This window comes from Sitophilus oryzae, unplaced genomic scaffold (genome assembly GCF_002938485.1).
Source record: "Sitophilus oryzae breed Bouriz unplaced genomic scaffold, Soryzae_2.0 scaffold_815_pilon_pilon, whole genome shotgun sequence".
Classification (NCBI taxonomy): domain Eukaryota; kingdom Metazoa; phylum Arthropoda; class Insecta; order Coleoptera; family Curculionidae; genus Sitophilus; species Sitophilus oryzae.
The window spans coordinates 3385828-3411681 of record NW_022147434.1 but is presented as its reverse complement, the minus strand read 5'-3'; the positions used below and the strand labels follow the sequence as shown (position 1 = coordinate 3411681).

The window sequence follows — 25854 nt, the reverse complement described above, 5'->3', positions numbered from 1 at the left end:
GATTGTTTCTCCACTTAATTTACACATGATTTAATATTTTAAATAATACTAATTATTAGATGCCTCATTCATCATTTATATAATACGAATTGTTATACCGGGTGCGTCTCAAAAGTGGCTTATCCCTATAACTTTTTTATTTTTTCAGTTAAAAAACGAAATTTGGTATGTTAGTATATGACATAAATTAGGATTGATTGACGTATTCACTTGTTTTTAATAACTTCCTGTTTCACCGGGAATGACTACAACTTTTGATTTTTAAATGGCACCCTCTGTAGTTTTTTACTTTATTCGATAGAAAACGACATCCTGAATAGAATGACATATCATATGTCAATTTTGACATTTTTGCATATGGTTTATTTGAAATTATACCTTGCAGTTTGTAACGACAATTTGACTCGAAATACCAAGTGTGCGGTATCAAGTTATTCGTAAAAAAATGCTTTTTCCAAATATGCTAATAAGCCAACTTCGTTCCATTTGAAAAAATTGAGATATGATTACTAACTGGCCAGGACAAGACACTAAAAATATTAGACGATCAAGTTTATTTTTCCAAGGCACCTTGATTAAAAATTGGTGTTTTTAATATAGCCATGGCACTGTAAATTGAGTTTTAAAATACGATTTTTTTACGATACGTAAATAATTTCTCTCGAGGTTCCGTCTTTGTCTGCTCGTATAGAGAGCATCTGAAGAACACGTGCTCCGCATCTTCGGTTACCACGCGGCAATGGTGACAGTTCGGGGAGTAACTTCTCTTGAATCTGTGCAAGTATGCTCGAAAGCATCTATACCCAGTCAAGAGTTGGGTGATGTCTAAGTCTCTGCATCTAACTGCGCATAAATCGTCATATGACTATGTGATAAACCCAAAAGCAAAGAGTTAATAAACAAAAGCGATAGAATAGGGCCCAGTACTGAGCTCTTGGGCATCCCCACGTCAATCTGGAGATTGCCCGAATGGGCCAGTACCGACTCTAACTTCTACATACTGTATTCGATGCGTCAAAAGGGATGCTAACTATTCCAAGACAACACCCCTTATACCATTGGACTCTATTTTGTCTAAAACAGAATCATGTCCGACACAGTCCTGCTGAGAACTGCTAAAGCGCAGAATATCCCGACAGGGCAATCACTTCTGACAAAAATGACAAAACAGCTGATGTAGTGGATCTAACCAATACAAAAACATACTAAGTTGCTTTCCTATTTTTTTTTTCTTTTTTTTTCAATAATATTAAACACTGCGACCTGTAAGGCATATCGCAGGGTCTGCGGCAAAGATTCATTCCTTTTCACCACCGGTCAGATCTGATTCGAAAAAGGAATGTACATAACGATCGTTATGATTTATTTTAGAACCTGTAGTATAACAACCCAGTGTCGTTCACCAAAGTTGAAGAGGTAAGATTTTGACCAAATGTATAACAAGCACTTTAAATGAAATAAAGGAACTTACGCTGTGTTAAAAATATTTTTTTTATTGTGACCTACCTCGGTTGCGCTTGACAGAAGCAATATTTGGCAAATTTGAGGAGAATATGTTATGTAAATCAAACATTAAATTTGTAAATAGTCCTACTTATTTCATTAAATGAAATGTAAGGAGTGCGTACTCTGCCTGGAATTCGCAAGAAAAAGAGCACGGCAGAGAAAACCTTGATCACTATTCCAACGAATCCAATTATGCTATTCTGAACTTTATTAAGAGAAATATTAATAATACAGAAACTGCCCGAACACATGCCACATTTATTACTTTCAAAACTGAAGAGTTTTTGTTAGTTTAGCAGGTCCCCACGCGCAGGTACTAAGGCCTCTGGTTTCGAGACTCGGTGCTAAAGTTGAAGATTTGGTGCAAATATCTTTAGATTATGAGTTATTTTATTTTTAAGTTTTGATTGCTCATTTGTTTGGTAAGATATTCGCCCAGTCACGGTCGAAAAATGTTACACTCAAGAAGGCCGTTATTGTCACACTGAACCGAAAACATCGGCACGAATGGACAGTAAACGATTTTATTTAGATTACTTTTAAACTGAAATTATATATATAGCGGGGGTCCTACAGCTTCTGCCGCATCCTTCATTTTGACCTCCATATTGCTCGATTTTGCCATTCTTCCTGGTTGTCTCTCATATACTGGTCTACTCCATCTAACCACGTAGTTGTAGGTCTTCCTCTTTTCTTTCTGCTTTGGGGACGATACTCCATTGTCCTTTTTGGCCATCTTTCCCCTCCCATTCTTTTTACGTGCCCATACCATAGTAGCTGTATCGATTCGATGTTGTCGGAGCTGGTATATATTCGCCTTGTTCTTTGCCTGATCTTCTCATTTCTAATGTGTTCCATCCTTGATATGCGACATGCTCTTCTGAGAAAGTCCATCTCCACTGACTCGACTATCCTTCTTTCTTTTGCTGTAAATTGCTAGCATTCGACACCGTATGTTAAAATTGGCTCTACGATTGCTTTGTAAATCCTTATTCTTTGTTCTTCTTCAATCTTTGTGTGGATGGATGTTTTATTTGACCACAGGAGAGGGTTTAAAAGACCGATTACTTTCTTACCTTGTTGAAGCTTTCTTACCTCTACTATGTATATCTTCCTTGGAGTTCCATTCTTCAGATATAATACTTCCTAAATATTTATATTCGCTACACCTTTTAATTTCACGTATGTGTAGTTCAGGATCTTCAGTTTGTTCTTCTCCTACTTTCAGGTATTCGGTTTTTGTGAGGTTGATATTGAGTCCCCATCTATCGTATTCTTCCTCAAGTTTCCTGAACATATAGTCGGCATCCTCCTCACAACCTGCAACAATAACTTGGTCGTCTGCAAAGAACAAGGTCGATAGACAGTGGTTGTCAATCTCTATTCCCATAGCTCTACTCTTCCTTCTCCAGTTTTTCAATGCCTCCTGGATATATATTTTAAATAAGGTAGGTGATAAACTGCATCCCTGTCTAAGTTTTTTAGATGTCAGGAAGGATTCCGAATCTATAAATACCAGATGCGTGTCCAAATTTCGAGCTTAACCAGATTAAACTGAAATTATTCACAGCATAATCTATTCCCATCAAATACATACACATGTTATATAATATAATTATCAGATGAAATAAATGAGGAAAGCTTTAGCACAGTATATTACAACACAAAAATAAAATATCTGCTTTAGTTAACTTTACTTAAATAAGGAAGAAACATTTAACCGCAAATGAACTGCTAATGCTTAGCAGGAATAAATTGCGGATTCCAACAGGCCTCTTGACAGGACACATGGCTGTCAAATGTTACCTGAACAAGCTCAACCTGTATCAAGGAAGTCTTTGCTGCAGACTCTGTGATAAAGATCCTGAAACAGCGGAGCACATAATACTCGTATGTCACTGCGAGGCTCTGGATCTAGAACCGGAGAAACTATGCTCCCATCCTATCAAGGATCTGCATAAGTTAGTGCAGGGCACAGGGATAAGAATGGGTGCAGATATAGAAAGGGAACAAACACAATAGGCCTCACAGATCGCAGTGTTTCCCGCAGAGGACGGCCCCTTATTGTGAAAAACAAAGAAACATTTACTTTACCTTTAATATCATTTTTTGTTATAATAACCAAAATATGCAAAACAAAATAACATCACTGCGTCTCGAACGGCCTGTAAACTATTGTAGGTATTGCTATTGCTGTAGGTATACCCATAAAATAATAAATACAAGAAGAAGTGTCAAGTCAATGTTAAATTATGGAAACAGCGTGGCTGCCTGGGTAACTAATTTTCACATATGGCGGCTGGGACATTTGACATGACATAGACATGACAATTTCAATTTTATGAAATTTATTTCCGTTTCCGGTTTTTAATGGCGGGCTGTTCAGGAGGTTTAAATGAGGGTTAATATACTTTTTACTCTTTCTAGTAGTAAATAATACAACAAAATTACTCAAAAATATTTATTTGGAATTTAGAACAATGTAAATATGCAAATCAACACAATTAAAGAGCTATAAACCAATAAACTACTGTATCAATATCAAATATTTAAATAATATCAGAGATGCTGTGTTAAAGTGAATTAGTAAAGTAACAGTGCATTGACTTACAGAAATTTGAAGATAAATAAATGTTTTCACAGCTTCACGGGCATAAAACTGAATAACTGGAAGCAGGAAAAAGGCAACCGGAACCCACACAAAACCTGGAATCAAAAAAAATATGTAAAAACATAAATATAGGTACCTACATAAGACTTTTGTGAATTAAATCAAACAGGACTTGAATGAAAATAAAATGAATAAAAAATATGATACATATACATCTAATACCTCATTTGTATTTTAAAAATAATCTACATACATAGATTTATAGCATTATTGCTATGAAAATACATAATAGGTACCTATGTGATATGTAATTACGCATTTCTGTTCATCTTGTAGAAAATTAATGTAGGCTAATAATAGTTCAATAATCATAATTTACCTTGTATAACTTGCTTTAAAATCACCGATCAGTCTTTAAAGAAGAGATACGGAAAAATCCTTGGCAAAGAATATCCCAAGATCCTTGGGTTTAAAGCTTAAAAAATATAAAAACAGTTAATATATTACCTATTTTTACCTATAATATGGCCCATACCTGCTACACGCAGAAACGTCGATTTCATCATTTTCTTCATGTAATTAATATCATATATTCTTTATTAGAGTGTTAACAAGGAACTTTATATCAAAAAACATCTTTGTACTCATAAATTTCAGCCGAAATATCAGAAACAAACTTCCAATCAAATCTAAACGGCAAAAATTAAAATGGCGCCCGACCTTGCCAGAGGCCTCGGGAGCTGCCGCTGACACACAGACAAAAGACAAAAGAACAGGACGCCGACGTGCATAAAAATGTTACGTAGCAGAAATTGACAGAAATCATATAGAAATATTCAGATTTTTGTCTAGGACAGTCTAGAAGGCCATGCTTTCTGCCTGGGTAGAACCGCGCCACAACTGTTTCCAATTTTCCGGTTTACTGTCACCCCCCTGGGTATACCTATTACCTAACACCTATCATATCTGTTCATTGTCTGATTTTCCTCTCCCTAGTTTGCGAATAATATTTTAAAAATCAATAATTATTTATGTATACCTACAGAGGGTTTAAAAAATAAATGTAGTGAATTTAAAGAAATATATTAATTTTTAAATAGGCCCGTCTGAAACCCCTCTATGCTTACTTATTTTACTGAGACCGGGTCTCATCATCGGCGATCGGCTTATCTTAGTCTTGTTTCTTATTTTTCTCCTTAACCTACATTACCAGATTATTTCGTACGGTTTTAATGATATCGTACCTTAAATTTGCTTTTTTAATGGCCAATCGATGCTACTGTAGCCGCCGTAAATCAAAAAAAGTGCGCGCCATAGTTGGCATTTGAAAATGGCAATTACTTCTTATTTATTAGTTTAATGGACTGATTAAGATATGCTATATATTTAATTGTACGTAATGTCTATACTTTTCAAGCGGGTTTATTACAGTAATCTTCTTGCATTAACGCTAATAAAGCACTTAAAAAATAATACTTATGTTATTGTGTAACTAATAGTAAAATACTCCTAGACAAGAAAATAACATTTTACATTTGAAGTTCAAAATTTGATGTTCAAATATAGTAATTAATTAAGTTGAGATACACATAACAACTACAGTTGTTGCTTAAGTGGATAGCATACTCTAGAGTGAAAAATGAGCCATTATTTAGAAGGAGATTCTGTACATGAGCCATATTTAGAAGCATATTATTCTCTCTGTAGCGCCGAGCGATATTTATTAGGCCTGGGGCGCTATTTTGTACAGTTATTTTGTAAGTTACGACAGCTCTCAGTACGTGCGATCAATGAGCGTCATGTTAAGGTAGTATTTTTACATAGTGAAAATGTGTTAATTGTTGTTGTCATAGTTATCGATCGGTCATAGGGCAGGGGCGCTATTCTGTACAATCGTTGGTATCGGTAAGTTACCGACAGCTATCGGTACGTATTTGTATAATATAGTAAAAATGTGTTAATTGTTGTTGTCATAGTTATCGATCGGCCCTATGGTAAAAATCGCACATTTGTACCGACGAGGATCGGTATCTCTGCCGTGCCCTTGTAAAGTTAAGCCCACGGTAGACATACAGATAGTCGTCGGTACAAATTTGCTATATGCTCTATTAATGACAGGTGGTTAAACTATGACAACAACAATTAACACGTCGCTCATTGGCCGTACGTACCGATAGCTGTCGGTAACTTACCGATACCGTGATACCGACAATAATTGTCGATGCCGTGTACAGAATAGCGCTCTTGGCGGTACAAGGTCCACAAAGGTTTTTAAAACAATTCGTGCAAGGATAGCTTGAAAAGTTTTTGACTTAAAAATGATAAAACCTATTTTTCCACATAATCTCCATGCAAACTTTCACACTTTAGTAGGTACTTCCACATCATCCATCCGTCCAAATAGTAGATAGTAGTTAAAATCTTTGTCACCAAAATAGTTTGTTATAACATGTTATAACATGTTATGTTTGTTATGTTTGGTTTATACACCAAATATGATGTTTCGTCGCTAACACCAAAAATGTTAGATCCAAAGTCCTCCCCCTCCCTCCTGTAACTAATTCTTGAACAATTACAAGAAATACACACAACTTAACTTAATTTTATTTTCTTTTATTTTATTTGTAATTATAATGAATTTCACATTTATTAATTATTAATTTCACACGATTTTATTGCAACTATATTATGCGCTATTTAACTTAAATTTCTATACAGGGTCCGGCAATAGCACGTCGGGCATCTGTAGTTCCTAGAGTAAAAAACATAGGAATTTTGTTTAAGTGCAAACTTACTAAGCATCGAAAATAGAAGTCATAGTGGTCCCCCCTTTTCAAAAATATAGAAACAAATTAAGCAGATATAGTTGCAAAAATAATCTTGGCCGGACAAAAATAAATAAGGCCAGACATTTTGCTTAGACAATTTTTCGAAACCAATGTCTTATATGTCCACATAAATCAATATTGAAGTGAATGTAAAAAAAATAATATGAAAAAAAATTGTATTTCTCTCTTTCTGAACTTGAATTTGCACAGCTTGTGGTAATTATATTCATAGAGAAATCACGTTAAATATTATCTATGCTCTGTTTTTTTTCTCAGGTAAGATTTCGACAGACGATGACAGAAGAAAAGCAGATGACGTCCCTTACCAATCTATTTATTTTACTACCTAATACTCGCTGCTAACCTAATACTCGCTGCCCAGGCAGAAAGTCTTATACACCAATAAAGTTACCATCAATAAAGTTCGTATACCATCTCGTCGTAGATAAGTGCATCTCGAATATGGTAGAAGGATCGTACTAAACACATACTAAAAACTGGAGTATCTGTAAAATATCGACATGACACGATAGGTAAATAATGGATTTTAGTACTGCAGAAAAATAATATCAAAAGGTAGTGGTTTAAAAAAATTAAGATTAAAGTTAATTAATCAACCTTTAAGGTATAAAATTTGGTAAGTGTTATTATTAATAAAATAGTTTGTTTTATTTATTCCTGTAGAATATTAGAAATTTGTATTTGCCCATAAGTTATATGGATAAATATTATAATCGTAAATGCGGGAAGTTTCATAAAGCTTGAAAGTAAGAAAAAATATTTTTTTATATTTTTTTTTGGTATGTGGTGTCTTGTTCTTGTTTGTTCTGTATTAACACATACCGTTTTTTATTAAATAAAATAACTCGATTACATTTTTTCAGTTTTATACAGTTTTTTTCACAATATTTTGAAGTCAAGGATCTTCTCGTTGGACAGACTTATAGCAATTCCTTGTACTTTATAATATTAATAGTCTAAGAGCTGGCTACATAAACAACCTTATCATCGTTACATGGTTAATTTTTCATGTGAAGTATCCTTTTGCGTAGTCATTATGAAATAGTCATGTCTGCCAACGCGATCCCGTGGCTGAAAGCGGGGGCGGCCAACCGAAAGGGTGAAATTTTGACACTAAAAATATTACAAGGTACACGAGTTATAACTGGGAAAATAGCTAGCTAGAAAATATTTATTATTAAGAAACGTGGAAAATTGTTGGTAGATATTTTTCTAGTCGCTAAAATGCAGGCAGACAACGCGAAAGAGGCATAAAATTAAAAAAAATTATGGCATACATGCATGCCGATTGGTGGAATCTCATATTTATTTATTTAAAAAGCCGCATCGCGGCTAAAACAGCGGCAGACAGTTATCAAAAGCGCGATATTACTCTAGCGCTTTCAGGGAACGCTTGCCGCCTCATCCATTTAAAAATAGATAAATCATGTATACGATTATGTTATAAATATATATTTTTTGTTATTTCAACAGATATCATACATTTACTATTCTGTCTCACTATTTGTATTTTGTATCTGACTCATCGTACTACAGATCCTCGCTCTCGCAAACGAGTCTTCCTCTGAGTCCATATCTGCACCGTAAAATTTATAGAATTGTAGACTTACCTACATGTATTATTTCAATTCATAACGCCGCGAGCGTTTCTTGAAAACGCTTATATGTACAGGGTGAGTCTTAAATAAGTGCAAATACTTTTAAGGGTGATATATTTCGACCCCAGTAACACGTCAATGAGTTTTTTTTTCGCAAAAAAATGTTGAAAATCGTGCATTTTTTTAAATTTTCCTGTAGGTATATTTTAAAAAACTCGAGAGAAAACTTTTAAAAACTGTCTGTTCACCGCAAATTTACTGACGGTATAATTATTGCTTAACCTACCATGCTTACGGCTTTACTCTATGGTTACGACACTAAAAGAATGGATGCAAATATAGAAAAAAAGAACAGGTGGCCCATAAATTTATTTAAAAATAACTCAATTTCTTTTTAAATTTTCAAACTTGAATAACTCGGTTATTTTTGACTTATTTGGAAAACGGCAAAGAGAAAATATGTTTCTTTTGTCGAGATCTGCCAGCTCTAAATATGCACTTATTCAAGACTCACCCTGTAGAGTAATATCGCGGTTTTGATAACTGTCTACCGCTGATTAAGCCACGATTTTTTTGTCTGCCCTTTGCATACGGCTTTTTAAATAAATAAACATGACATTAATTCCGCCAATCGGCATGCATGCGATGATTTTTTTTGGTCAACATTTTATGCCTCTTTCGCGTTGTCTGCCGGACTTTTAGCCTACGGGAAAAATATCTGTCAACAATTTTTCGCGTTTCTTAATAATAAATAAGAGCTTTTGGCAAATATAACGCATGTACCTTATAATATTTTTAGTGTCAAAATTTCACTCTTTCGATTGACCGCCCCCGCTTTATACCCCGGGATCGCACTGGGAGACATGACTATTTCATAATGGCTACACGAAAGGATGCTTCGCAAGAAAAATTAGCCATGTAACGATGATAAGGTTTTTTATGTAGCCAGCTCTCCGTCTATAAGGTTAGGTTACAATACTTATTTACATATATTAGTCACCACATAAAGGTATTTAAAATAATAGAATTTTAACGAAACTGCAATAAATATGTATAATTTCTTGAATCTTCATGATTGCGACATTCGCTTGTAACTTATTATACTCCTACTTTTATAACCGAAGAAGAATCTAACAGTTGTAGGTACTTACCTATTGCGGAATATTGCATGCGAGATGGTAATTCGATTGACACGGATCATTGATTTTATTTCAATATTTTTTATTTTAAACTAAATAGGAAAGGCTTGTACAGTTTACTAGCGAAGTTCATCGTAAAATATTTTGCTGTCCATGTATAGTAAAAACTTGAACTGACTCTTCTTAACGCATATTATACAGGGTAGTGCCACTCATACAATATCATTTATCAGAATGTAAATGTTATATCGTACCCTAGATTTAATCAGATTACATTATAAAATTATTTAGATCTCTACAACCGGGTTATACATACCTATATTTCATATCAATTAAACTTTTAGTTACGTAATGGAAGGCGCGATTTTTAAATTCATTATTGCCAATCATGGATATATTCGGCGCCGTGCTGACGAACTATAATTAAAATTTTGCGCTAGAGATTCAGATGGTAGCTGTACTGTCAAAAATGTCAAGTTGCTGCATGTAATTATTTATTTCCTGATATTGTCATTCGTTTTGACACTTTAGTTTTGTATTACGAGTATTTGGTTTAAATAAATAGTGTTGTGATACTTTAAACTTGAAAAAGTAAAAAAACTCATCGCAACTTTATTAGAATATTTTGAACGGGAAAGCAGTAGTAATGGCCCTTTATGTCCTTTAAGTGCTGTTAAAAAGGTGATTTCTTTATGTAAATAATAACTGTTTATATTGTATTTATAATTAATAACTTATTTTTGTTTCCTAAAATATTTTGATTAAAAGAAAATATATAAAAGTGGGCAACGCTGTGCCCGTCAAGCTTAATCACGTGACTAAAAGCTTATTTGGTATGAACTGTATATTAAGTTGTTATTTCAATGGAACAATCTATGTATTAATTGGTTTTCAGCTTAACAAGCTTAATATTTAAATAAAGCAGTGCACGATAAGTCAGTGCTCACGTGACGCGCGCTTATAGCTTATTTATAAAAAAATAATTGATCTCTACTGCAAATCAGTAAGAAAAGCTTTTTTATTATTGACATTTTAAGAAAAATGCATTATTCATGAAAATTTTTGCTTGTTCTAAAATGTTTAATTCCGTTATACTTTTTCAAATTTCCATACGATTTGAGAGAATATTAAAAAAATATGAAAATACCGGGTGCGTCTCAAAAGTGGCTCACCCCTATAACTTTTTTATTATTTCAGATAAAAAGACGAGATTTAGTAGATTAGTATATGACATAAATTAGGACTGATTGACGTATTCAATTGTTTTTGGTCACTTCCTGCTTCACCGGAAATAACTACAACTTTTGATTTTTAAATGACACCCTCGGTATTTTTTTACTTTATTCGATAGAAAATGACACTCTGAATCGAATGACATATCATACGTTAACTTCTGACATTTCACTCAAAAATAAATTGTATTTTAAATTCCAATCTAGAGTACCATGATTGTGTTAAAAAGACTTATTTTTAATCAAGGAGCCTTGGAAAAATAGATTTGATCGTCTAATGTTTTTAGTGTCTCGTTTATCGTCTCTGGCCGGTTAAAATATACCAAAATCGTATTTTTAATCATATCTCAATTGTCGTTATGAACCGCAGGTTACAATTTCAAATAAACCATATGCGAAAATTTCAAAAGTTGACATATGATGTCAATGATATGTCATTCTATTCAGAGTGTCATATTCTATCGAATAAAGTAAAAAAATACCAAAGGTGCCATTTTAAAATCAAAAGTTGTAGTCATTATGTCATATATCTACTAACATACCAAATCTCGTTTTATCTGAAAAAATAAAAAAGTTATAAAAGTTATATATATTTATATATATATATATATATATATATATATATATATATATATATATATATATATATATATATATATATATATATATATATATATATATATATATATATATATATATATATATATAATATATATATATATATATATATATATATATATATATATATATATATATATATATATATATATATATATATATATATATATATATATATATTATATCAACTTTTCATTGTCATCATATTGTCATAATCTTATTTCCATTGTGTAACGGCGCCTGTTTTTTGCGTTTTTTAATTTAAAAATTGTATTGTCCCCGAATTATATTTTCATATGCAAGTAAAGTATTCGGTTGTTCTTTTATTTATAGCCACATGCTTAGTTTCTGGTTAGATTTCCTAAGAATATTGATATTCGTGCGGAGTGGCTAAATGTATTTTAACATTGAAAATGTTTCTGTTATCCTATATAAGGGAGCCCAAATCGAATTAAAATGCTACATTTGCCACACCATGACGTCATCACGCGTATACGTATAGGAAATCTCGGTGCGGCGGCGGCAGTCGGACATCGCTAATTGTTTATTGATATATCTTTATTAGTTTAAAAGCAAAAAAGATGGGGTTTGCTTTGTTACCTTGTCAAGACATAAGCGAAACTTATGAATTGTTTCTTTTTTTCATTTAGGCCTTCGTTTTTCGTTAAATAAAAGTTATATTTAAAAAAGTCCATTTTTAAACCAAATTTTCGCATGATTGAAATGAGTTATTCATGTTTTAAGTTTTTTTCGGTCATAAGCGCTAATGGAAATGTTTTTTTGTAAATAATTATAAAAAATTATTCCCTACGAAGACTTTATTTTGTACTGGATCAAAAAATAAGTATTTGTTTTCTCTATACAGTGGTATTAATATATCGATTTTTAATGATAGTGCCCTTTTTCCCGGTCTAATTTTGTACTACTTTTGGAATAAGGGTCCCCATATCGCGTACTTGTACTTCGTTCCCTGAAAAATTCAGCTTGTGACACCGAAGTGGGATACATATATAAAAATTCAAAGGGTTTTTTTGTTACATCCATCCCGCCGAAACCGCCTCACCAATCTTGATGATTCTTTTTTTAAATGAAAGATATATATGTCTAGATCTGTTATGAAGTATTATTATATCGTTTAATCGGTATTTCTTTATGTAAAACGAATAAATATTAAAACACACCTGAAAAACACCTACACAAAATACCTCCAGAAATCAATTATTTGTCATTGTCAATGGTGTGTCAGTTAGATTATAGAAATTATATATCAAGTTTTTAGATATTTTAGGGGTCAGTTCATACCACTAGCTTTAGATACATCAATATTAACACAAAGGTTCGTTTACAGGACATTAGTGATTAGTGAATTAGTTATGCAAAGCGATTTTAGAAAATTCATCCTCTTATGCCGGGTCCAGACCAAGATGACAAAAAATAAACACGATTTTGAGACAAAAACAAGACAAACTTGTCACAAAAAATGGAAACTTCTGACAAGACAAACTTGAGACAAATTGTCCACACCGCAATGACAAAAGTACAAAAAAGTCAAAAGTTTAGTTATTGCGAATGAGTTTTATTAACCATGTGTGATTTCACTGGTCTCCTACTGTTGGCAGCACACGCCATCCACACTGCGCCGACAACTTGTCGCAAAATATACGGACAAAACATAGACACTTTGATCTTTACCGACTCGAGACGGGACATTGAAAAGTCTCCAAATTTTGAAACAAAACAAAAAAGGAGACAAAAATGTAGCAAAAATGTATTGGATTTGTCACAACTTTGTCATGAAACATGAATGTTTCTGTCTTGTCACTGTTTTGTCTGCTTGGTCTGGACCCGGCATTAGAGTGTAAAATTATGTCGAACGATTTGTTGTATGAAAATCATTTACTAGAAGAATGAAATTCTACAGAAAGAAGAATAAGAAGAGATTTTTGAAATTCATCAATCAAATGGGTAAAGTTAGTAAAAAATTATATAAACCTTCGTGACCTCTGGATTATACACATAAAAATTTGCACAAAGGATCATTTAAAAGACATAAGTTAATTATTTGGACATAGGAATTTATGAAATTCATACCCTTAGGGAGTAGAATAGGGAATGAAAGTTTGCTGTACGAAAATGCATTACTATAACATCTAGAAGTATAACATATTATACAAGGGTTTATTTAGTGACATCATAATATGAACGAAATATTTCTTCTTCAAATCATCCTTCTAGGAATAAAAAATAACATAAAGAGAGTATTAGTGCTCTGGAAAAGTAAAATAAAATCAGGGGAGTATATCAAGAAAAACGACAATTATATGTCAAAGCTATTTATTTTAGTATACATTTTATATGGGACCATAGGTAGGGTTCTATCCATAGAGGGTAAATGTCATTTTACTATTTATTATTTTCGAGAGATTTTCTTTTTTGAGATTTTGCAAAATTTCGACTTTGGTTCGAGTTCTAAAACACCCTATATATAATTATTAAGACATAAAAAGCCGTCACAGAAGAGCGCCATAAACTTCGTTATTTAACACATTCAGCCATAACATTCGTTATTTAAACATATGTATGTAATACACTCATATTAACACTAATCATATTTTTACGTTTTTATTCATCATTTTCAATGCCCCCCCGGTTGCATCTTTGTAAAGGACTGTGAATTTTTTTTATATAATTTAATTTTTGTGCCAGTAAATATTCAATTTATTCTTAAATTTTTAAAATTAATGTTCAAATTTGGCGCGCGGAAGATCGGTCCTCGACAAGGATAGATAGAGTAGAAGCACCGCATGTGCAACAAAAAAAGAAGATAAATGAAAGTCGTTGATATGTTTGCGACAGCTTCCATAGTGATTCACTTATCCACGTAAGTATATATGATCTAGGTTTAAAAATCAGTTTTACTCATTATTTCAACATCCCTTTGACAGATTTATCCTCCAATATATAGTCTGTCCAACGGCAAAATCCTTGAGAGTGATAGATGTGTCTGTCATTTTAATTTCAAAGTAGTTTATTTTATTTTACAAAGAAATAAGTTGGTACAATTGGAACGCATTTAAATTTTGAGTGAGAAGTGATTACTTCAAAATATTGTGAAAAAAAAACCGTATAAAACTGAAAAAATCTAATCTTGGTTAATTAACTTTAATCTTAATTTTTTCTGCTAGTACTAAATTGTATTATTTACCTATCGTGTGATGATATTTTACAGATACTCCAGTTTTTGGTACAATATACGAGATGGTAAACAACTTTATTTGTAGCTAATACAACTCTCTGGCCATAGTCTCTGGCAAACTATGTTTTTGGCGGTCTCTGGGCACCGAATATTAACTGTAAACTATGGTCTGGGTCAACACTTAATTTTCCCTAGAGTTTTCCTCCACTTAATTTTAAAAAACACGAAACATAAGTAACAACACAGTCCAAAATGCAAAATGCAAAATATTTATCATTTCTATTTGACACAAAATTATAACCTATAATTTGGCAAGAGTTTGACAACTCTCCAAAATCTTAAGTCCAGTTCATACACATCGGAGTCCGTTTGTCGTTCATCGGTTCATCGTTGCGTCAAACCAATAATATCGAAATATGATATATCGTTTTTGAAATAAACCAATAAAAATGATTAAAAACAACAAGAGACGACGCATGACGTATTTACTTATAAACCCATCCATAGTTACCTTAAAAAATATTAGAAACATTTTTAGTGAAATAAATGGATTGGTATGGAAGTCATCTGCTTTTTTTCTGTCATCGTCTGTCGATATCTTACCTGAGAAAAAAAAACTGAGTATATCAAATATAAATACCATAAAGAATATCCTAGGTGATAAAGGTGTCATGTCGCATACACCATCAATAATTTTTAGACGTGTTTTGTCAATTTACTCGAAACTTTAAAAAAGCGACATGACACCTTTATCCACTCATGTCTTCAATCATCGAAAAATGTGATACTTTAACAACAGCAAAAGATATATAACGTTTAGAAGTGATATTACTATAGAAAGTCCTTCTGATTTTTAGTACTTTCGGTTCAGTAACTCTGTAAGCAATATTAGTGTTTGTTAGTGTATGTAAACATAACAATTCTGTATTGGAATTGCCTTGATAACCGCAGAATGTTAAAATATTAACACTGATGAAGGCTTTTAGTCGAAACGTTTATTTTTTGAAGATTAAAGATCACGAAAAAGCAGCCTTATTTGTCCTATGACTTAATTTAGAGAAAGGAATAAAGCAGAACCTAATACAAGTGGCGCAACGGGGGGGGGGGCTAGGGGGGGGCTAGTAAGCTCAATAAGGGGTCTCCTCCAAATAAATACTCCAAAGCCTACTAGTTAAAAATGGGGAACTTTTAATAATTCTGTATTTCGAAGAGGCATACAACGAAATATTAAGTGTGCTATATTTTTGGAAAGGTAATTTTAAATTCTTTTCAGTTAATTAAAAATATACAGGGTGTCAAATAAAAAATCAAATTTTCTGTTAATAACTCTTAAATTATTAATTTAAAAAAAATATACTTCATACCATTAAATTCTACGTAAAAAGGTATTTTGGAAATGTTTTCATAAAAATACAAAATTTTCCGTAGCAAAAAAGTTATAGCGATTTGTTAAAAATGATTTAGTTAGACGGTAACAGTTTATAGTTGGTTATGTAACAGATATCGATGTGCGGTTTTTACTATCATGTTTTTGATAAAAATTGAGCTCCAGAGACCGACATTAGTTTTCGTCTAACCAAACCAAATCTCCTATAGAATAGGGTTCCCTTTAAAAGCGTCCAATTTGATCCACCCTGTATATATAATAAAGATTGGTTAAGATTAAGATAGTATTAATTTTAAGGTATTATTAAATAAAAAATGAAAACATATTATGATCAAGAAATCTCTGTTTCTTTAAAATTGGTATTATCCTCAAACCAATATTACCTTACAAGTCTCAGGGCTTGAGCCCCCCCCCCCAAAAGTCGGTATCTAGTTGCGCCCCTGTCTAATACCAAGGAAAATTAAAATAAAGAATATAATATACACATTAAGGTTCACGAACTCTCTGACTTTCATTATATAGAGTGATTAAATAAGGGCAAATTTTTTAGGGGTAGTTATATTTCGACCCCAGAGACACGATTATGAGGTTTTTCGCGAACAAAAAATTTTGAAGATTGTGAATTTTTTAAAGTTTTTTTGAGTTTTTAGTTAAAAACATAATTTCTTGATAATATGTCAACATAGGTAGTAGATTAAATTTAGAAGAAAGAAAATCCAGAAAATACCCAGTGGTTCTCAAAATATAAGCAAAACATTTTTTTTGAAATTTTCAAAATTTCAAAAAAAACATTTTCATTTTTTTCGGTTATTTTGGATTTATTTGAAAAACAGTAAAGAAAAATATGTTTCTTTTATCGAGAGATCTATACGGACCCTGAAAATATTTGCGCTTATTTAAGCTCACCCTGTATATAAAATTATATGGAAAATATGTTATCGATCGTCATTTCCAAACCAACCTTTCTTCGATTTTTATTCGATCATACTGTATTTTATAATAATGATAATTAGTTTTGTAATGTATTGATTTGTAAAAAGAGGATGATTCAGATTGTTGTTGTTCTGATAAGGTGAGGCGAGCGGGGATCGAGTCAGTAGTTTACGGGCTGTAGCGTAGAGCGTTAAGGTGCGTATTCATTATCCGAACGAACGAACGAACGAACGAACGAACGAATGAAAGTGCGGTATATTTAGACGGGGACCGAACGCATGCGGCCGTTCGTTCGGTCGTGCGCTCGACCATCCGCTTCGAGTCGCTACATCAAAGGCGTTCGCCTGCGTGCGCTTTCAGATTTAAGGTGCGTATTCATTATCCGAACGAACGAACGAACGAACGAACGAACGAATGAAAGTGCGGTATATTTAGACGGGGACCGAACGCATGCGGCCGTTCGTTCGTTCGTGCGCTCGACCATCCGCTTCGAGTCGGTACATCAAAGGCGTTTAGATGTCATGGTAAAAGAATACAAGGTATGATCGATAGCGGCTCCAATTTCGTTCAGTTCGCGCATACCACCTGTGACGTCACTAGGAAAATAATGAATAAATAAAAAATAAAGAAAGTTGACAGGAGATCTGCAATTTTTGGGGTTATGGTTAAGAATTGTTTATTTTAAGACTTTTTAGTTCGTTTAATTTAATAATTACTAAAACCAGCAGTTCCAAAAATATATTTAAAAATAATAATTATCTATTAACATGGATTTGGACGATAGGTAAGAATACTGAATTTATTTCTATATTCGGTATAAAATTGTTTATTAGGTTTTTAGTTTGCGATGTTTATGGTAAATAATTTTCATTTTCATTGCCTCTGAATTCACATGAGGACAGAGTTGAGGATATCTATGGAAAAGTAACCACAAGAGGAATTGTTACATCATTTAAAAAATATTGGGAAGTTTATTGTTTCCCATCGAAAAGTAGAAAATGCCAATGCAGATGAACGTATTGTAATTGTGATAGAAGTAATTCTAAGGGTGAAGTTTATTATAATTAGTGGAAGTAATACCAAGGGTGAAGTTTATTATAATTAGTGACCTCTGCTTCTTTTTATATGTAGAAGTTTCTGGTTTTGAGAATAAATCGGTTGAACGACACCCAAAATTTAAAGGAAGTATTTGCATACCCAGAATATGCCCATCAAGGATTATATAGCTCAAATTTCCTTTAATGGTAGGCAATTATTCAATGCAAATTAACTTTTTAAGTGACTAAAATATTAAATAGTTTACAATATGGTATATCACTAAAAATATATTACTTTTAGGTACAATTAGGGCCCGATACATTTCAAAAAGTAGAATATTATTTTATATTAAATGAGGTATTGTACTAACAATCAATTTATATTAATAACGGAGATTAAAAATAACAGAATAAATAGTTCTTTTTCTTATACTACAAAATAAACTATAGAATACAACAGTATTTAAAAAAAATAAAAGTGATGTTCCGGCCGAGATTCGAACTCCGGTCTCGCTTCCCTAGCCCGACTCCTTATGCACTGCTCCATAGTAACTTGCTTAGCGATAATTCAATGACGGTATATAAACAAAAAAAAACAGGTTTATAACAATATCTTGACGATTTGAACTGGCGCGCGAATGAAGAAATGCGTGCGGTCTTCTCGTGCGGTTCTATCGTGCGGTCCCCGTCCATACCACTAGCGAACATTCGTTCGTTCGTTCGTTCGTTCGTGCGGATAATGAATACGCACCTTTACGTGATTGTAAAAGTGTATATAAGAATATACGATATTACAAACAATAGAAGTGTTTTATTAACAAATAGCAATCACCACAATTGGCGACGAGGACTAATTAAGAAAATTACCAGTAAGTACAAGAAAAAAAAAACTTAGAGAAGTATAACAATTTGGGGAATTTTGATTAGTTTGTCACTAGTAACGAAACATAAAGCCATAAAGAAATATATAGTAATAACAATAATAATAAAGACTTTTTAATAAACGCATTACCTTCTAATTATCCTGTATACTACTTATCGTAAGTTATGTTTAAATAAAAATATATGTAGGTATAGTAGTTACTTATATAAGTTAAGTAAGCGTGTATAAAATAAACAAGAAAATAAAAAGAACTTTGACTAAGATAAAACTGGTGTTCCGAGGACTAGAAAATAAATAATAATATAACCATATACTAACTTATTAACTAATTCTATACTATAGATAAATTCTAATCAGAGTTATAGGTAAGGGTGTAAGAAAAGACCTGGAAAAAAATAAGGGTATAAAGAAATACCTATATAAAAAAGAAAAGAGAGCTTCTATTTTTTTTAAATGAAAATAATAGAAGCTCTGGAAAATCGAGTATAGAGAAATACTTAAAAAAATATATACATATATATAACAATGCTGTATTAAGAAATACAGCGTGGAAAAGGTATAAAGAAATACCTAAATAATAACAAAGATGCTGTATTAAGAAATACAGAGTGGGAAAAGTATAAAGAAATACTTAAATAATATCAATATGCTGTATTAAGAAATACAGAGTGGAAAAGGTATAAAGAAATACCTAAATAATAACAAATATGCTGTATTAAGAAATACCGAGTGGGAAAAGTATAAAGAAATACCTAAATAATAACAAATATCCTGTATTAAGAAATACAGAGTGGGAAAAGTATAAAGAAATACTTAAATAATATCAATATGCTGTATTAAGAAATACAGAGTGGAAAAGGTATAAAGAAATACCTAAATAATAACAAATATGCTGTATTAAGAAATACAGAGTGGGAAAAGTATAAAGAAATACTTAAATAATAACAATATGCTGTATTAAGAAATACAGAGTGGAAAAGGTATAAAGAAATACCTAAATAATAACAATATGCTGTATTAAGAAATACAGAGTGAAAAAGGAATAAAGAAATACCTAAATAATAACAAATATGCTGTATTAAGAAATGAAGAGGGGAAAATTATAAAGAAATACTCAAATAATAACAATATGCTGGATTAAGAAATACTGAATATGAAAGGTATAAAGAAATACCTAAATAATAACAAATATGCTGTATAAAAAAATACAGAGTGGGAAAATTATAAAGAAATACTTAAATAATAACAATATGCTGTATTAAGAAATACAGAGTGGAAAAGGTATAAAGAAATACCTAAATAATAACAAATATGCTGTATTAAGAAATACAGAGTGGGAAAATCATAAAGAAATACTTAAATAATAACAATACGCTGTATTAAGAAATACAGAGTGGGAAAGGTGTAAAGAAATACTTAAATAATAACAAATATGCTATATTAAGAATACAGAGTGAAAAGGCATAAAGAAATACTTAGATAATAATAAAATAAGCTGTGAGAAATGCAGAGTAAATAGAACTAGTGTCAAATAAAAAAATAAAATAAAGGTATATGTCGTAATTATGTAATAGTTACTAGTAACAAAATATAAACAAAATTAAATACATTATGTATTGCAAAATAAAATATCTAAATGCCTATAGGTGGTATATAAAAAAAAAATGTTTATTTTAGAAAATGGCAAACATCTCTCCTCTTGAAGCATTTGATTGTGATGGAGATGCAGGATCAGTAGGACTAAGATGGCAAAGGTGGAAACGAGCATTAGGTTTATACTTGGAGGCTGCAAATATTTCCGAGCCAAAGAAAAAGAAAGCAACGCTTTTACATTTTGGAGGACTGGGTATGCAAGAGATTTTCTATAACCTTCCTGGGGCAAATATAGATGAAGACCCTACCAGTGAAAGCTTAGACATTTTTAAAGTGGCATTAGAAAAGCTTGATGAGTACTTTTCACCTAAGCAAAGCAGGGTGTACGAGAGACATATGTTTCGACTAATTAAGCAAGACAAAGAAGAAAAATTCGAAAAGTTCCTGGTGAGGTTAAGAAAGCAAGCCGACAACTGTCAGTTTGCAAATGTCGACGAGCAACTTATAGACCAGATCACAGAAAAATGCACATCTATAGAACTGAGGAAAAAAATCCTAGCTATGGGCGATGCTGTCACGCTGACACAAATAGTTATGGAAGCCAATTCATTGGAGACCATCGAGAGGCAACTATCGGAGTTTAGAGAAAAACAACCAGGCAGTTCATTATCATTACCTACGGTTAACGAAGTGTCATACAAGCAAAATCTTAAAGGGAAAAGAAAAGATTTAAACGCAAAATCGTGCTCCAGATGTGGTTCCAAAGACGCTAGCCATAACGCCTGTCCGGCATTAAACGTCATCTGCCATAAATGCAAATTTAAGGGGCACTATGAAAAATACTGCAAATCAACAAGAATATTCCGTCCTACTAATAAGTCAGCTACAACAGGACCACCAAAGAAGAAATTCAAACCTGGACAAAATGATAGGGCTGTTCACAATGTATCAGATGCAGCCGACGACACCGAATACGTATTTCATCTAGATGGCGACGAAGATACAGTCACCTGTGAAGTAGGCGGTGTTAATGTTGACATGCTTATTGATTCGGGAAGTAGGTCGAATATAATAGCTGAAAAATCTTGGGAAATCCTAAAGAAATCGGGAATTGTAGTTTTTAATCAAACAAAACAACCTAACAAAGTTCTCTTTGCATATGGTGCAAAAGAACCTTTAAACGTCTTAGGATCATTTGATGCTAAAATAAAACTAGGCGCAAACCAAGAAAATGCAACTTTTTATGTAATAAAAAATGGCAAGAGAAATTGTTAGGCAAAACTACAGCGATCTCTTTAGGAGTTCTTAAAATTGGTCTTAATATAAGTAATGTAATAGAGTTAGAGCCATTTCCAAAATTTAAAAACGTGTTGATACCTATTCCAATAGACAAAACCGTCAGCCCTGCTAGCCAACCATATAGGCGGGTGCCCATTCCGCTGGAAGCTAAAATCAATGCGAAATTAGATGAATTACTTAAATTAGATATAAATGAAAAAGTCAATGGACCATCGGAATGGGTATCCCCTATGGTACCTGTTTTAAAGGAAAACGGGGGTGTCAGAATATGTATAGACATGCGCAAAGCGAACACTGCGATACAAAGGGAAAATTATCCTCTACCCACAATAGACGCACTTCAAAACAAATTTTCGTAAAGCCAAGTTTTTTTCACGACTAGATATTAAAAATGCATTTCATCAAATTGAAATCGCCCCTTCATCCAGATATATAACCACATTTATATCCAGCAGAGGGTTATATAGATATAAACGTCTTTTATTTGGGATAAACGCGGCCCCCGAAATTTTTCAAAAAACCATGGAAACGATGCTGCTTCCATGCAACGGAACGGTTAACTTTATAGACGATATATTAATATATGGTACATCGGAAGAGGAACACGATAAGCGGGTATCTTTGACTTTAAAAATTTTAAAAGAAAATAATGTTCTTCTAAACAAAGAAAAATGCGTATTTAAAATTTCCGAAGTAAAATTTTTGGGGCATATTTTATCCTCTCAAGGAATACGACCATTAGACAGTTACGTAGGGGTGGTTAAATCATTTAGAGCTCCCAAAACTTTAGACGAGTTGCATAGTTTCTTGGGGTTAGTTAATTTTATTGGAAAATGGCTACCAAATTTAGCTACTAACAGAACCGCTTAGAATTATTTTAAAACAAAAACTGTCAAAGAACGCTGACATTTCAATATTCTGGACTGATAAACAAACCCAAGCTTTTAATGAACTTAAAGTCTGCTTATCTCAAATTAAAACACTAGGCTATTATGATCCAATGGATCGTACTCAGGTCATTGCAGATGCAAGTCCAGTAGGTCTAGGGTCCGTACTTATTCAGTTTTACAATAGCGGTCCTAGAATTATTGCTTATGGAAACAAAAGTCTAACAGATGTAGAGAAGCGCTATTGTGAAACCGAAAAGGAGGCCTTGGCCTTAGTTTGGGCCGTAGAACATTTTAAGACGTATCTGTATGGTAAGGACCAATTCGAACTAATAACAGACCATAAACCACTCGAAACTATTTTTGGTCCTAGATCTCGTCCCTGTGCACGTATAGAACGTTGGGTCTTAAGACTTCAGTCGTTTAATTTTAAAATAATTTATCGTCCAGGGAAAAATAACATTGCAGATCCGTTATCCCGACTTTGTGAAGGGCAAGTTCAAGCATCGGTTGAGAGTCACGATTTTGTCCACCAAATTGTCGCACACTCTTGTCCTGTCGCTGTGACAGTAAAAGAGATTAGAGAAAATACCGAATCTGACCAAGAAATTTTAGGACTAAAAGCAGGCATTGAACAAGATCGGTGGAGTGATGCTATCAGACACTGTCAAGTATTTAAAGAAGAATTCTGCTTTAGTGACGGGATTCTCTTAAGAGGTACGAGAATTGTAATTCCTGAAAAACTTAGACAACGAGTTCTAGAATCGGCGCATGAAGGCCATCCAGGAATTGTTGCAATGAAAAGTAGACTACGTACCAAAGTTTGGTGGCCCAGAATCGACGAACAAGCAGAAAAGATCGTTAAAGCATGTAAAGGGTGCACGTTGGTATCATCTTCCAATCCTCCCTATCCCATGAAAAGAAGACAAATCCCAACAGCTCCCTGGATAGACGTGGCCATGGATTTTATGGGTCCTCTGCCAAAAGGGGAATATCTTTTTGTTATCGTAGACTATTTTAGCAGATATAAGGAAATTAAAATCATGAAAACAATAACGTCGACAACCACCATTAATGTCCTTAAAGAAATTTTTTCAAGGCTGGGTTTTCCGGTATCAGTAACTTGTGACAATGGCAAACAATTCACAAGCGAAGAAATAAAATCATTTTTTAAGGAAAAAGGCATAAAATTATATCACTCAATTCCATACTGGCCTCAGATGAACGGGGAGGTTGAACGACAGAATAGGGACATCCTCAAACGTTTAAAGATAAGCCAAAGCCTCAAGACAAATTGGCATGAGGAACTGGTAGATTATCTTATGATGTACAACAGCACACCTCATGCAACCACGGGGAAAACTCCTAGCGAATTATTCTATCGACGTCAGTTTAGGGACAAATTACCAACTATCACAGATAACCAACATAACGTTTTTGATGATGAAACAATAGACAGGGATCGAGTACAAAAAGAAAAAGGTAGGGAAAATATGGATAGGCAACGAAAGGCAACGGATAATATTGACATAAATATTGGCGATAAAGTATATCAAAAAAATTTAATTAAGTCAAATAAAGTCACACCAGAATATGACTTAACACCACACACAGTAATTAAAAAGCTAGGCGGTGATGTTGTTATTCAAGATGCGCAAACCGGACAAGAGTTAAGGCGAAACATAGTTCACCTTAAAAAATTAGAGGGTCAGTGGCAAGTAGTAAATAATGAACGTAATAGAAAAAAAAAATAGAAAAAAAAACGGTCATAGGTCAACTAACAAATTTATTAACCAAATAAATAAATAAATAACAATAATTAAACAACCAAATAATAATAAAAAAATAATAATATAAATAAATAAATAATATAAGAAATCATTTATTTACAGATTTCATTAAACAAGATGAGAAATACCTGTTCTAAAGATGGGGGTGAAGGTTGTTAATTATCCTATTATTATTATGAGTTTTCTAGATAATATGTGTTACCATTATTATTATATATTGTTATATTGTTATATATTATGTATTGCTATTATATTATATTGTTATATTGATATATATATATTTGTCATTATTTTTATCATTGTTATTATTAGAGTTATAGTTCTTTCGTTAGCTTTGTTCATTGTAATTATATTAGATTATTGTTGTTTAAAATTTTGTTTTAAGACAAAGGAAGAGATGTAATGTATTGATTTGTAAAAAGAGGATGATTCAGATTGTTGTTGTTCTGATAAGGTGAGGCGAGCGGGGATCGAGTCAGTAGTTTACGGGCTGTAGCGTAGAGCGTTACGTGATTGTAAAAGTGTATATAAGAATATACGATATTACAAACAATAGAAGTGTTTTATTAACAAATAGCAATCACCACAAGTTTAAAGCCACTTTACACGGTATTAATTTACAAAATGCCCTTGCTCAGAATAAATTCCTCAGTGTTATGGGGTATTGAAATCTTAACATAAAAATTACTGAAATAACTCTTAAGTAAAAGACAGACCAACTGAAGATAAATGTATGTTGGGGAGCGCCCAGTCCCAAATGTAACCAAATGTCTGACAGACATAATGAGATAAAATTAAAAGCAAAATATCCAAATTTGGAAAAGTTTGGTAGATTTATTGGTCGAAATATTGAATACGCTAGCTACTTTATATTCATTTTTTAATCCCGAATGCGAAAGTAAAAAAATAATTGCAGTTCTCATGTATTTTATGGCTATTATACATACATATATACATCTGTATTACATAAGATCGAATCCAACATGTGAATATATATTCGCCGATCTTAATTTATAATACAGTAACGTTGATAATTTGCGGCGTAGTGTATAATTTTCATTGGGAACAACTACTTAGGTAGTGCTTCGACAGTAATTACATTTAATGTTTGTTTCAGAGGCGTCACGTCATTCCTCGACGCCTTTAGTCGAGGTTTAAAAAGAAAATTAATTCATTTGATGTCATTTACATAGTATAATTTAGGAAGTAAAGAGTTCAATACATCGATGGCTACAAAGGGATCCAAATTGATTGATAATAAAAAGTAAATAATATGAATATTTTTAATGGCAAATG

The 25854-nt window shown here is 32.6% G+C and overlaps 1 protein-coding gene across 2 annotated transcripts; it reads left to right on the top strand.

Moving 5' to 3' along the window:
- Positions 1 to 18870: 18870 nt before the first annotated feature.
- LOC115889445 lies at positions 18871 to 24766 on the top strand. Of its 2 annotated transcripts, XM_030909427.1 has the most exons (3): positions 18871 to 18975; positions 20667 to 21639; positions 24661 to 24766. In XM_030909427.1, the coding sequence occupies exons 2-3, from the start codon at positions 20670 to 20672 to the stop codon at positions 24693 to 24695; spliced, it is 1005 nt and encodes a 334-aa protein (XP_030765287.1). In that variant the 5' UTR covers positions 18871 to 18975; positions 20667 to 20669; the 3' UTR covers positions 24696 to 24766. The 2 variants fall into 2 exon arrangements, 1 of the variants encoding a protein (XP_030765287.1); XR_004051451.1 differs by lacking the exon at positions 20667 to 21639 and having other exon boundaries at positions 24661 to 24697.
- Positions 24767 to 25854: the final 1088 nt, after the last annotated feature.

Coding starts and splice junctions, on each gene's coding strand:
- LOC115889445 (XM_030909427.1), top strand. CDS start 20,670: ATGGCAAACATCTCTCCTCTTGAAGCATTTGATTGTGATGGAGATGCA. Junction 21,640..24,660: donor CATGCTTATTGATTCGGGAA/GTAGGTCGAATA, acceptor ATTTATTTACAG/ATTTCATTAAACAAGATGAG.